The sequence below is a fragment of the Mustela erminea genome, chromosome 16 (genome assembly GCF_009829155.1).
Source record: "Mustela erminea isolate mMusErm1 chromosome 16, mMusErm1.Pri, whole genome shotgun sequence".
Classification (NCBI taxonomy): Eukaryota; Metazoa; Chordata; class Mammalia; order Carnivora; family Mustelidae; genus Mustela; species Mustela erminea.
The window spans coordinates 7,570,259-7,585,468 of NC_045629.1; the positions used below are offsets into that span (position 1 = coordinate 7,570,259).

General features: G+C 35.2%; 1 protein-coding gene across 3 annotated transcripts in view; it reads right to left on the reverse strand.

The window, feature by feature from the left end:
* Window positions 1–15,210, reverse strand: part of TCEA1 (transcription elongation factor A1) — a 41,371-nt gene that overhangs the window by 6,880 nt on the left and 19,281 nt on the right. For 2 of the 3 annotated variants that reach the window (XM_032316080.1, XM_032316082.1), the window contains 5 exons: window positions 12,858–12,945; window positions 9,753–9,898; window positions 8,246–8,302; window positions 7,107–7,261; window positions 4,072–4,218 (listed from right to left, as the gene is read on the reverse strand). In XM_032316080.1, the coding sequence (XP_032171971.1) occupies window positions 4,072–4,218; window positions 7,107–7,261; window positions 8,246–8,302; window positions 9,753–9,898; window positions 12,858–12,945 (593 nt within the window). The remainder of the gene's footprint in view (window positions 1–4,071; window positions 4,219–7,106; window positions 7,262–8,245; window positions 8,303–9,752; window positions 9,899–12,857; window positions 12,946–15,210) is intronic. The other variant, XM_032316081.1, reaches the window with a different exon arrangement.

The window sequence follows — 15,210 nt, forward strand, 5'->3', positions numbered from 1 at the left end:
TGTTATGTGGTTCCATTTATCCCTCTGACTAACTAGAGTTGTCAAATTCAGATACTGGTGGTTGCCAGGAGCTAGGGAAATGTACAGTTACTGTTTAATGGGTATCGCGTTTCAGTCTTGCAAGAGAAAAAGAGTCCTGGAGATTGCCACATTAATTTGTGGCAAATGTATTTGCCACAAATACATTACCTGTATTACTATAATGTATTACTTGTATTACTACTCAACTATATATTTAAAAATGGTTAAGGTGGTTAAATTTTAGGTTATGTGTATTTTGCCACAACTAAAATTTTTGAAACAAAAGAGAACTCAGGAAAAAATAATAATAAATAAGCTAATATGATTTTTTTAAACTTTATCAACCATAATAGACTTCTGAAGTTCTCCACTGAGAACTACTGAAAACAAGGTCCCCAAAACAGGAGGTTTTCTTTCAACTGTACATTCTGGAATGAAGCTGACAATGCATTATATATATTAAAGTTGTAAGTTATTCTTAAGGTTTAAATTATGGGAGAGATGAAGAAGTTGGGTGAAGGCAAGAACCTGAACACCAACAATATTGCATTCTGAATAAGGTCAATTTAAATTTAGTATTGGGGGACGCCTGGGTGGCTCAGTTGGTTAAGCAGCTGCCTTTGGCTCAGGTCATGATCCCACGGTCCTGGGATCGAGTCCCGCATCGGGATCCTTGCTCGGCAGGGAGCCTGCTTCTCCCTCTGCCTCTGCCTGCCTCTCTGTCTGCCTGTGCTCACTCGCTCTCTCTCCCTCTGTCTCTGACAAATAAATAAATAAAATCTTTAAAAAAAAAAAAAAGAATAAATTTAGTATTGGATGATGAAATCCAGTATATTTCCACCTTGAAGATGAGAAGCACACCATACTTGTCAACTATCAACATGATTTTTAACTCAAAAGCCCAAAGGAAGATAAAGAAAAGGCACTCTTAAAAGAATACCATTCTGGCTAAGGCCTTCAGATAAAAATCGTTTGAAAAATCCTTCTGAAATATTCTCATGTATTTATATCTAGATACTTGCTAACTAGGGCCCTAAAAGTACACAGATAGGAGGAACTTTATTCTCTCTTGGAAAAATGTTGATCTCCTGATAGGTACATGTTAACCAAGAGTCAAACTTATGTCTATTATATCACTTATTTTGCCAACGTTGCAAGTTTTCTATCTATTGAAGGAACTGATACTAAGAAAATCATACCTCATCTTTAGTACCAGGTTCTTTATATTAAAAGAAACATTTTTTTATTATAGCTGATTATATAAATATATTACTTCTTCATATGGGTTTTTTTAAAGATTTTATCTATTTATTTAGAGAGAGAGAGAACGTGTGCAAGGGGAGGGTGGTAGATGGAGACGGAGAGAGAACCTCAAGCAGACTCCACACTGAGCACAAGCCCGACATGGGGCTCAATCCCAGGACCCTGAGATCATGACAAGAACCAAAATCAAGATTTGGACGCTCAACCAACTAAGCCACCCAGGCACCCTGACTTCCAATGTTTCAAAGAAGCTTTGGCTTTAAATGCCTTTCTATTTATACTTAATACTTCCTGCTATATAGCATTTTCAGGACAGAATTTTTACTGCCGAGATGTTTCTGCCTAATCAAAAGAAAACCGAGCAATCCAAACTCAGAATTTTTTTTTTTTAAGATTTTTATTTATTTGACAGAATGAGAGCAGGAGAGCACAAGCAGTGGGAGTGGCTGAGCAACTGGGAGAAGCAGGCCCCACCCCCCAGCCAAGCAGGGAGCCTGATGTGGAGCTCTCAATGCGGGGGCCCTGGAATCATGACCAGAGCTAAACGCAGTTGCTTAACCAACTGAGCCACCCAGGTATCCCCAAACTCAGAAATTTCTGAAGCTACTTTCATATTTTAATATATTTTAATGACTATCAGTAGTAATAGTTCCACAAAAAAAAATAATGAAATATCAGATCTATAACTATGATTAAATGAAAGACTCCAAAAAGGTAGAAAGGACTTTGGATTGGTTAAATAGAGCATATCTGAAAATGGGTGTTATGTACCTTTAAAAACTAAAAGAGGCAGTTTATATATAATGTGCTACCACATGTGTTTAGGAAATGGGGAAACAGGGGTGTTTGGCTGGGTTTGTCAGAAGAGCATGCAATTCTTGATCTCAGGGTTGGGAATGTAAACCCCACGCTGGGTGCAGAGATTACTAAAAATTATAAAAAATAAATATTAAAAAAGGGAAAACAAAAAATATATACATATTTGCATGTGTATGCATAAAACACATAGGAAGCCACAAAACAAACTAGTAACCTAGTTCATCTCCAGGGAGGTGGGACCAAGTTGCTGCAGGCAAAAGTGGGAGGGGAACTTCCCACTCACAATTTTTTGTACCTTTTGAATTTTTAATCTTGAGAGTAACACCTTCTAAAAATTTAAAAAAAAAAAAAAAAGGGCGCCTGGGTGGCTCAGTGGGTTAAGCCACTGCCTTCGGCTCAGGTCATGATCTCAGGGTCCTGGGATCAAGGCCCACAGTGGGCTCTCTGCTCAGCAGGGAGCCTGCTTCCCTCTCTCTCTCTCTGCCTGCCTCTGTCTGCTTGTGATCTCTCTCTGTCAAATAAATAAATAAAATCTTAAAAAAAAAAAAAAAAGTAAAGGTTCCTTTCTACAACTTACAGAGTTTAGTAGTACTAATTCCTTAACTGCTTAATTTTCTATCAATAAGAAAATTCAATTCCCTAAATCCATTACCTTACAATATTAACTATAAGTTGTTCTTTAAGGAGAAAATTTTGAGTTTAGTAAATTACAGACACAGCATAAAAATAGCTCCTTGAAAAATGAAATTAATGACAGTGATAAACCAGTTTTACACACACATATACAACAGAAACAACCATTATGTGGCTGTTTTCAGCTATCTTTTTGTCCAAGAACAAAAAGGAAGGTTAGTTGTATCATATGTGAAGTCATCAATACGTTGCAGAAAGGCAATCAGTATCTGGAAAGCAGCTAAGCGAAAGTACCCATGCTCCAAGTGAGGAAGAGTAAAGAACTTTTCTTAAATTATATGATCCTGCCTAATAAAAAGAATTATAACCTGTTTATATACTAACCAATAATCAACTGCTCAACTATTAGAGAAAGAATATGGCCATTTCAGTAAATCCTACAATGATTTTTATAAAATTTTACCTGATACAGCTTTCACAGTAACAATTTCCATGCAAGTATAAATATATCAACTTATTTTCAATTAACTGGAATGTGTTAGTATTAAGAAAGCATTATCAGGGACATTGGGTGGCTCAGTTGTTAAGAGTCTGCCTTTGGCTCAGGCCATGATCCCAGAGTCCTGGGATCAAGCCCTGCATCAGGCTCCCTGCTCAGCAGAGAACCTGCTTTTCCCTCTGCCTGCTGCTCCCCTGCTGTGTTCCCTCTCTGGCTGTCTCTCTCTGTCAAATAAATAAATAAAATGAAAGAAAGACAGAAAGAAAGAAGGAGGGAGAAAGAAAGAAAGAAGAGAGCAAGAAAGCAAGCATTATCAAAGTACTGGTAATTATCTTTACTACTTGTTTTGAAACAGGAGTTGCAAGCATTCTATTTATGTTATTTAGTTTTAAATGGATTATAACTGACATACAATATTAGTTTCAGGTGTACAACATAGTGATTTGATATTTTTATACATCATAAAATGATTATCTTTATATGTTTAGTTACCCTCTGTCACTAAACAAAGTTACTACATTACAGACTATATTTTCCATACTGTATATTACATCCTGTGACTGATAAATTTTATAACTGGGACGTTTGTACCTCTTAATCCCCTTTACTTAGTTCATGCAACCCCCCCACCCTTCTTCTCCAACCACCACAACCACCACCAGTTTGTTCTGAGTATTTCAATTTTTTGTATCTGAGTATTTCAATTTTTTTCTTTTTAGATTCTATAAATAAGTGTGTGTGTGTGTGTGTATTTGTCTTCCTCTGACTTACTTGACTTAGCACAATACCCTTAAGCATTCTTACATGAAAATAAGAATCTATAAATAATCACAAACCTGTGTGTAAGTACAATTCTTCTTTTTACATTTGCCACATGTGAATAAGTCAGTCTGGGTCCCACCCGTCTTGGCCATCTGATGCTCTCTGATGGCTTCTTTGGTCAAATTTTTCCGCATCTCTTTGAGTTCATCACTAGCCATTTCCTGTGAGAGAGATGGCAATACCACTCAGTTATAGGCAACTCCTATATATATCCTGAATGTTTTTTATGTTCTATTAGCTTAATAAAAATGGAACAAAAACCAACTTTTAGAGTTTTAAAGGTGAAAAATTATTTTTCCTCCAAGAACTCAGAGTTTGCTTTCTTTTAAAATTTCATCAAATACTTTTAAGTTTCTATGTGAAAATTAGATTTAATTACTGCTTAAAGGTTTATAAACAATGTAATAATACTAGAGCAATGAGCACCTCTAATACCCAGATTGTTGTCCGTAACATTGCTCTCCCCAAAAAGGAATGAGGGATCTTTGGAGAAGCATCTGGTTCCCATTTTGAACCAAGAAATGCATGGGATTTGGGGCGCCCGAGTGGCTCAGTCAGTTGAGCGTCCAACTCTTGGTTTTGGCTCAGATCATGATCTCAGGGTTGTGAGATCCAACCCCATAAAAACTGTGCTCAATGCGAAGTTGGGCTTGGGATTTTCTTCTCCTTCTCCCTCTGCCCCGCCCCCTGCTCATACTCTATTAGGAAAAAAAAAGAAATGCACAGGATAAGCCAGGGTCATCCTTTTGTGCCAGAGAAGAATGGAAGCTACCAAAGACAAAGATAGGGCAATTTCTTCAGCTATCAAAATAAATTTCTGTAAAGAACCAATCCCCACTGAATAAATAAAAATGTCACAAGCCCATGATGATACCGGAAAAGAAGAGCACAACCATACAAAAATGGCAAGAAAAGCCCCCAGTGGCAGGTACTAGGGCACCAACTCCTCATTCTGGTAACTATTAACTAAAGGAAGAGTTTCAGACAACAGACAACATTTACTTGCCTTTCGTATCCAAACCAAGAGGTCACCAAGTGCCCGAGTTTACAATGGAAAATGCTTCTTTATCAAAGAAATCTAGCTAATATATGTGAAAGGACGACAGAACTTTAGAAATCACTATTTTGTAACTCCTGGTAATTTAACCAATTCACGTAAGGAAATCAGTGGATGAATGTATTAGATGAAAGGTCAAAGGAGAACTTTACAATGGAGGAATCAGACTGTTAATATCCAAACTCACTAATTGAGCTCAACATGCTAACAGTAGAACAACAAGACATTATGTGTCTCCTGATGCAAAACAAAGTAAAAAGCACCAATTCCAAAGTATTATGTGGGGAAAACAGTTGAATTTGTATGTTATCAAACCTAGAGAACTAGATTCCAGTTCACAGAAAATAGGACAGAAAAGTTAAATAAATAACATCATAAGGGGGTGCCTGGCTGGTTCAATGGGTTAAAGCCTCTGCCTTCGGCTCAGGTCATGATCCCAGGGTCCTGGGATCGAGCCCTGCATCAGGCTCTCCACTCAGTGAGGAGCCTGCTTCCTCTTCTCTCTCTCTCTGCCTGCCCCTCTGCCTACTTGTGATCTCTGTCAAATAAATAAATAAATAATCTTAATTTTTAAAAAATCATAAGGAGGAGGTAATTCATACTGTGGAATACAGAAGTAAACTGGTTTCTTCAACAGGTCAGTGTCATGAAGAAAAAGGTGGTCAGGGCAGAAGAGACTGCAAGAGATTTAAACACATATATACAAAATCTTTAGAGACCCAACTAAAGGTATGTGCAGACTGGAATCCTGATACAAAGAAATGTACAATCAGGAAAATATTAATATATAAATTAGGAATTGCTGTTAGTTTTGTTGGATGTAGTGATGACAATGTAATTATGTAAGAAAAAAAATTTTTTTGAAAATTATATTTTTAAAGGTATCTCTCTTAGGTTTATAAAGGTAAAAAGATATAATGTCTGGGATTCGTTTGAATACAACTCAGGGGAAAAGGAAAAAAAAGGGATAGATGAAAAGGGTCATAAGGCACCTAGGCAGCTGCCTTCAACTCAGGTTTTAATCCCGGGGTTCTGGGATCAAGCCCCGCATCAGGCTCCCATCTCAGCAGACAGCCTACTATTCCCTCTCCCTCTGCTTGTGTTCCCTCTCTCACTGTGTCTCTCTCCGTCAAATAAATAAAATCTTAAAAAAAGAAAAAGAAAAAGGGTCACAAATTCTATTTTTTAAAAGATTTTATTTATTTGTTTAGCTGGAGAGAGAGCACAAATTAGGGGGAGAGGCAAAGGAGAGAAGTGGACTTTCCACAGAGCAGGGAGCCAAATGTGGGGCTCAATCCCAGGACCTTGGGATCATGACACTTTACCGAATGAACCACCCAGGTGCCCCAAGGGTGACAAATTCTTGAAAATACGTGAAGCGTAGGTGATGGATATAAAGTTCATTACATTATGGTCTCTAGTGTTTTATGTTATTTTAATGAGGTTTTAAAAAAATAAATGTTAAAAATATAATAATTTTATTAGCTATATAGAAAGACAAATTTACTCTCTTGGATGTGTAATAAAATAATGAGACTGCAGATTACGAACAGCTGTGTCTATAAACAGCAAGCTCTGAATTTCGTTTTCTCAATCATTCCCTAAAATTTAAGGAACAGTCAATAAGATGTGACCAATTTTATGGGATTTAGCCATGAAAAGAACTTGGAGGTTAAAAAGCCTGTTTGCAATTAGATATTCAAATCTTCAATTCCACGTGAATCCAAAATAAGTAAAAACAGTTTAATTTTTAGACAATGATTTAAGGCAATCAACCAAAGATCATGGTATAGTTGTGGAAGAGACAAAGTATTGATACCAACAGATTTAATCACCTCAAATTATGTGTCTAGTACATTATACATATAAAATAGCAAAACAGCTAATGATAATTTATTATAAATATAGTACTTATAAAGTACTTTATGATTTATACATACTTTTCACCTAACATCATAGAACCACACCATGGAAATGTTCATATATACTCACCTCTGCTGTCATTCTAGCGAATAAGTCAGGAGGAATATTTCCACATAGTACATTTTTCCTTAAATTTGGATTCTTTGCATCTTTAAGATTTGATATTCTACTTCGTACTCTATTTTTGTATTTCATGTCTGTATTCCTTATTTCTTGATAAATAGGTACTAGGCCGTTAAGGAAAAAAAGTTAAATTGTAGAAGTATTTTTTTTTTTTATTTCACCAAAGTAAGAATTCCTAAAATTTCTAAGCAGTTCTCCAAAACGGTTTCCAACTTAGATTAAGCTAACAGGCTGTGTTTCTACCTCATTTCTTGATCTGTAACTGGCAAATAAAAGTGATCTTACTTTTATTACACTATGAATGAGCAATGCTTTCTTGTTTAAGGTCAGTAGCACACAAATTAGAGACATTTCAAAAAGTAACTTAGGTACTCAGTCTGAGTAAGAAAACGTGTGAAAAGAAGCCTGCATTTATATAAACTTTCACTTGCTCAAATCTGAATTCTACAAAGGATCCTAAAAGGCTAGATGACTACACAGTTCCTTTGGGGGCCCTCTGGGAAGAAATCATTCACGGTGCCCTAAAGGTTCATTTCCTCCCCCAGCTCAGGAAGAAGCTAGTTTACCAGGGTTTTTGTTTTTTTTTTTCCTCAACAGAACAGATGAGCCCAAAGAGCAGCATACTTTCTTTCTAACAAGGCTATTTCCAAAACTAGGACAGTTCCATGGTCACATGGTCACCCAGATGTGCACAACCCCTCTCCCAAATCCCCTTCCGTGGCGCCCAGGACAAACGTAATGAACTCAGGGGACCCCACATGCTTTGCTGAGATCCCACAAATGTGAAACCCTACTACACATGTATGTGTGTGTCTTCCATGCCCTCCTTCTGCACAAGTTCATCTGAGATACCACATTCTCAATTTTCAAGGCAGAGAAATAAAAATACTATCAACACATATGTTTTAATTTTGAGTAACAAGAAAACAAGAACAAAATAACATGGATGGCCCTGTATCTTGTCCTTGCAAAATAATACAATGAAGACAGAAACTGAAAAATCAAACTCTAAAATCTATACAGAAAGAAAAATAGTTAATCTAGCAGATTATTTAAACTGTCATGAATATACACACAAAGGATATCTTCCTCAATTTGAGATCCTAATTCTTCCTCATCAGCTCCAATAGCGACGTAGTCATCTAAACACAGGCACAAAGAATTGTCAAAAATACGCGATTATGACATTTAAAAAAAATTTTCAATACAGAATAAATTATACTGCATTCCTATTTCTTCAACCCCATTGCCCTAATAAAGAGTCCTTTTTGTTTAGTTTCATTAGAAACTGATCTCTTTCCTACCCACTAGCCTCCTCCTCTGGATTCACCTAATGTCCACAGTGCTCCTGCATTGATGACTCCTTATCCCTCAGGAGTGGGGAAGTAATTGATCTAGCAGGCAATTCCTCAATTCACAACTCCATACATTCTGGTTGCTCCAGCAGAGAGTAGAGAAAGTTATAGAAAGAACTGTCTTGTATCCTGTGACTCAGGCTTCAATGCAAAGAAACCATTCATTTCATCTGCCAATCACATATATGGACACACTCAGAAGACTCCTATGCAAATATTCAAATGGATAGAAGGAAATAAAAAGAAACTAGGAAGAAAAAAGAAAAAATATATAAAGAAACAATAAGGGAACCAAAACAGAAAGGGCAGAGTAAAGAGAAAAACAGGTCATAGTAACTATGGTACAGTATAATAGAAAAGAAAAGGAATGAATTTGTATAAGATGATAAATATTCCTATATATGAAACTTTTTTACATAAGAATGAATACCTTCAAGTTAAATTAAGGCTCCCATATATATATAAATCAAGATCTCTTTTCCACTTAAAAGAAAGTAAAAAATGGAATTACGAATATAAAACTTAAATACTATATGTCATACTAACATTTAACAATAGGACCCAAATACAATACCATTAATGCTCAATCTGGGAGCAGAGTAATTACAGTTGACCCTTGAATGACACAGGGATTAGGATGTCAACTCCCTGTACAGTAAAAAACCCGGTTATAACCTTTGACTCCCCAAAGACTTAACTAGTAATAGCATACTGTTAACCAAAAGCCTACCAATGATGTAAAGAATTAACACATATTTTATATATGTACTATACACCGTATTCTTACAATAGAGTACGCTAAAGAAAAGAATGTTAAGAAAATCGTAAGAGAAAACACATTTACAGTATTGTACTCGTTTTGTTGGGAAAAAAAAACTTCATTATAAGTAAACCCATGCAATTTAAACTCGTTATCCAAGTGTCAACTAGGGTTTGCAGATTAAAAGTGGGGGAAAAGAAGATTTGTGAAAAACCTTTAAGTTACTATGAATCAAGAGAAACGTCCACATATTAGAAAGGATCTCCTTCTTGGAACTATACAGTAGCAAGCAGAGGCCCCAGGATACCTAGTGCTCTCTTCCATCATTAACCGCTATGTGCCACATCTTTCTGAACTAAGCAGTGCAAGCAGCTACACGAGGAAGCCACTGGCGAAACAGGAACATGAAGTGAATATGGCATCGGTGGTGGTGAAGAACAAAGGACCAGGAAATGAAACAGGATACACTAAACTTACCTCCTGTTCGGAGAGCTGCGGCCAGCATCTCCCTACACTTTAACCGTACAGAATCAGAAGTGCTTGGTGCCCGAGGAAAAGATGAAACATAAGTATCTCGAGCATTTGTCTCATCCTTTCTGCTGCTTACGTTGCCACTGGAACTACTAAAATACATATACATGCACACACACACCAAAAAGAAAACAGGAAAAATTCTCTTAAAGTAACATCATTACTATCACTCTCTAAAAACAAAAATTTGGGGTGTAAATAAGATCGTATTCAGCAATTCTTACATGAAAAAAGAAATTGCGTGCATATAGATTTCTAAAAAGTTAAAGTTTTAGGAAATCTGAGACATGTTTCATGTTTTTTTTAACCAATTAAATACCTTGATTATTATTTTAAACATTAAACAATATTTTTAATAAAGAAAATACACATTACAACTCAATACAATAAATGAAAACAAGGATCTGGGTTTTGAGAAAGGGGAGAGGATGATACCAGAGAATACGAAGCTCTCAACCAAGACTAGAGGGGAAAAAACAATGCTTGAAAAACCCTATTCCAATTAGATAACCAATGAAGTTTATATTTAAAACACTCCCTTCTGGATAAAAAACGTGTAGTAAAAAATGAATTTTAAGAATATGAAAATGTCTCCCCTGGGGCTAATAATACATTGTATGTTTATAAAAAATTAAAAAAAATTTTTTAAAAAGAATATGAAAATGTCTCTTTAATTCCTCCCTAGAAACATCAACTCAATCAGGACAGTTCAACAGTTTTCCAGTCAACCTAATCATTTCAATTGCTTCTAACTTCTTAAGAGTCTCACCAAAATATTTTCTGTGGGGTTGTAATTAATGTTTATCACACTGAAGGTATTTGCCACAAACCTTTCCAAAGACACCAATCACCAGCCACAGAGTAACTTGCTGCATTCCTCCAAAGAGATCCCACTTCCTCTTTCTCCACAAAACCCACTATCAAAATGCACAAACTGATCCCAGTGGGCAGAACAGTCCTTCTGTATACCTTTTACATTTAATCACCTCCTTCCTGAAGCCTTGTCTTCTCCAGAAAGAGAGAGTGTGAGTAAGCGTGCGTGTGTATAGATAAACACCAACCATTTTGTCAGACTTCATATGTGATACTTCAATGTGTTTGTCAATAGGCTCTCTCCCTAAACTTCAATTACATAAAACAGACAAAAATATACTAGGAACTCATGCCTTCTCCAATATCTATTTAAAATAGCTGCCTACACTTTTATGTTTTATATCCAAGACATGAAGTCAGCAACTTTGAATATAATACAACTGAAAGATCTGTCAAAAATTTTGTAAATTATGGCCTATACTTTTCAAAAATATTATGGTCATGATAAACAGTGACAGACTGAAGAATTACTCCAGATTAAAGTAAACCAGACATGACAGCTAAATGCAGAATGTGATCCTGGATGATATTATGGAAAAATCTTTTCCTCTGCAATAAAATGCTTTATTGGGAAAACCGCTAACATATGAATATGCCCTACAGATTAGGAAAAAAGCACTGTATTAATCCTAACTTCTGGATTTTGGTATCTATATTGTGCTAGCTATGAGAAAGAGTCCTTGTTCTCAGTAAATACACAATGATGTATCTAGGGATATAAAGGACTCTCATTTAGTCAAAATAAAATTATTCACGTGACTGAGTATGTACACACACATACGTGTATGCAGATATACACAGAGTGGCAACTGGGAATTCTTTGTTCTGTTCTTACAATTTTCTAAGAGTCTAAAACTATCTCAAGTCAGAAAACACTGAATAAATTTTATTAACAAAGGATGTTCACCCTTTAGCTTACCTCTTTTATTATTAAGTTTAGTTAGTTCTAATGCATAAGACAACAGTGTATGGAATATTAATTACTGTTACTGAGCCAATGAGGGGTACATTATCACTTTGGGGAAAATACTAAGACATAATTTAAGTTAAAATGGGTAGCCTAAAACTTGAGTCCATCAGAATCACTTGAAAAGCTTGTTAAAAACATTTCTGGGCCCCACCACCACAATTCCATATTCAGTAGTTCCAGGGTGAAGCCCAAGAATTTGCTTTGCTAACAAGTTGCAGGTTCCTAGCTGTTCCTAGGACTACACTTTAAGAACTACTGCTCTATAACAGAGTCAAGTGTTAAAACACAAGCTTCCCAAGAACAAAGAAACTGTATTTAACCTATTAGGCATATTATCTACAACATCAACATACTAGATACTACACAGTTTATTCATTACATGTGACAGGAAAAGAATAAATGCAAAGGCCTTATGAAAACTGAGGAACAATTTGAACCCTTCATTACTGAACTTCACATTTTAAGTTCTTATGACAGACAGCTAAATTAAGAAGGAAGAAATTCGCATAAAAAGAGAAACAGATCCAGCCCCCCCCCAAAAAAAGACCAAAACTAAACTAAACTAAAAAAAGAAATGTGGTAAATAAAGGCAGTAATCACTTGAATCCTTAATTAATACCTTAATACCTTCATTATCAATTCTATTAGTCCTATCCCAGGGATTCCATCCAATTAAGCTTACTGAATAATTTCTCCTTATTTATGTAGTATCTTCTAAGTCTCTTAAATTTCCATGAAAATCTTGTAAGAAACCTTAGGATATTCTACCTGGCTATACACATTTACTAATTCTGTTTGGGTTTTTTTTTTTTAATTTTATTTTTTCAGTGTTCCAAGATTCATTATTTATACACATCCAGTGCTCCATGCAATACATGCCCTTCTTAATACCCATCACCAGGCTCATCCATTCCCCTACCCACCTCCCCTTCAAAACCCTCAGTTTGTTTCTCAGAGTCCACAGTTTCTCATGCTGCATCTCCCCCTCTGATTTACCCCAACTGACTTTTCCTTTCCTTCTCCTAATGTCCTCCATGTTATTCCTTATGCTCTACAAGTAAGTGAAACCATATGATAATTGACTTTCTGTTTGATTAGAAAATAGAAAAAGGAGTACAGACATAAGACCATAAATAAGACCATGAAGGAAGTGACAGTCAAATACAACTATGACTTCAAACAGAAATGAATTTCCATAAAGTGCATACCTTTCTTCTCTTGCTTCAGGGCTATTCTGTGATGTAATTGCAGCATCTTTTTTCTTTTCTTCAGGGTCTTTATCTGTTGATGGTCCATCTGAAAATTAGGAAATCCCTCAGTTGTTAGCATTTGTTTAAAAAATTATAAAATGGAACTACTTCACATTATCAAACTATAGATACAACAACAACAACAAAAATCCTAAAATTTCAAAAGTAAATGAAGTTTATGCAAGCTATTCTACTAGCATATGTACTTGGGTATTTTTCACAGTGCATGCTTAGCAATCCCAAATAAACTCCCTCATTTAGTGGGAAGCACAAATTCATATGCCGATGAGAACCTAAAATGGCAAAAAATATACTTAAAATCTTTTAAAAACTAGTAAATAAATAAATCAATGAAATGGAGAAAAATATAAAGAACAAAGGAAAGAATATAGAAATAATATCAGTACTGTCATTTTAAAAATAAAAAATGCAAAGCATATATAGCAATATAATTTTAACAATTTTTCATGAATTCAAAAAATTTGAGGTAGTATCCAAAATGTATATAAATATTTCTGGGATAGTAAACAAAGAACATTTTCATAGAAAAGACTTCAGGAGTAGTAAGGCCTACCTAACACCTCCTCTATCTTAAATAATCTGTAAAGTAATATAGAGTCCACAAGCTTTAAGAGATAAAGAGGTATAAAACAGATTGGGCCAATGCAACTGTTTAACAATGAAAAGAAATATACATGTTTAAATCAACCAGAACCACCTTCTGAAGCGGGGTTCAGAAAACGTTTGGATCTACTGCATAAATTATCCCACTTATCTATCTACATTTTGATCCCTACATAATTAATAAGAGGTACATAAATACTTTACTTCTGCATATCCCTCTGTACAGCATATAAAAGAGCATAAACATATTCCACTGTTTATCAGGACCACCTAGGTAACTTTTAAGCATGACCTAAAGCTCAAACTCCTATTCTGATCCATTCAATCCAAATTTCTGGCAGTGAAGCATGAGCATCAAAACCTTTAAAAGTTCCCCAGATGACTCTAATATGCTAATCTAGATGAGGCTAATTGATAGAGAATGGTATAAATCACAATTCTAGGAATTCATCTTGTAAATGTTAGGGTTACCAAATCCAAAATACAATTCAAGTCCCCTATAATTATTGTGTAAGTTTTCACTTACTCATTTTATTGCCCCTTTTTATTCTCTACAATTCATTCCCAAAGCCTAAAGCTGGTAGAAAACAAAGATTACTAATGACATTAAAGAATGTAACAAGGACTAGAAAATACTCCAAAACTAAAAGGGTAGAAAGCATGTGAAAGGTGATGTAACAATGCAATATTACCTAACAATGCAATCATACAGATCCCACACACAGCTCTAACGGTGTGAACTGGTGAAATCCTTGGAGGAAGCAGAGCAGTAAGAGATGTAAACAGCCTTAAAAGCATTCCTAGAATCTTAATATAGTGTCATGACCAACAGAGCAGACCCAGAGACAAGGCGGCCAGCTCCGGACTGAGACTATCTGCAGATTACACTTCACCACCAATCCAACTGTGCATAAGATGCTTAATCTCTCTGTATCTCCATTCCTCTTTAGAAAATGGGAAATATATTGACACCTAGTACACTGCGCTCCTGGGAGGGTTAAATATATCCATATGTTAAGTATTCAAACTATGCTGCAGTGTAGCAGTAGTAGTAAATCTTCTGGAAATCTATCTAGTAATCTATAGAAAAAGTTTTAGGCAGAAAGATGTTCATCAAGACATTATTTATAATAGCTATAAAGTTAAGAAAAACACATCTAAGTGATTAAATTAAGGCAAGTGATTAAGGCATAATCACCCAGTGGATTATTCTGAAGCCAATAAAAGTTAGTTAATGATGATATAAAAATATAGGTTTTTTTCATTAAAAAAGGCAATATAAGTAAATATACATATAGTATAATTATAGTTGAAGCAAAATCCATACACAAGGAGAAAAAAAGGGCAAGAAATGCAATAACATATTAACTGATGGTTGTATTTAAAGACAGACTTAATGACTTCTTTTCCTCCTCCAATTCTCCATATTTAACGAACAGGGAAATCTTTCAATATTAAAAAAAAGTTTTTAAAGGAAAACCTGTAATGAGATCAGATACCTCCAATAAGTATAAAAGAGTAGAACTTCTTTAAATTTAAGATTAAATGAATGTAACTACAATGTCCCACAAAATGTAAACCATCTTTCCAGAAATAAAAAACATGTATATGGTTCTCAGTCAACTTTCTATGGCAAATCCTAATTACTTTAGAATATGGAATAAGATTTAAAATTTAAATGAATTAT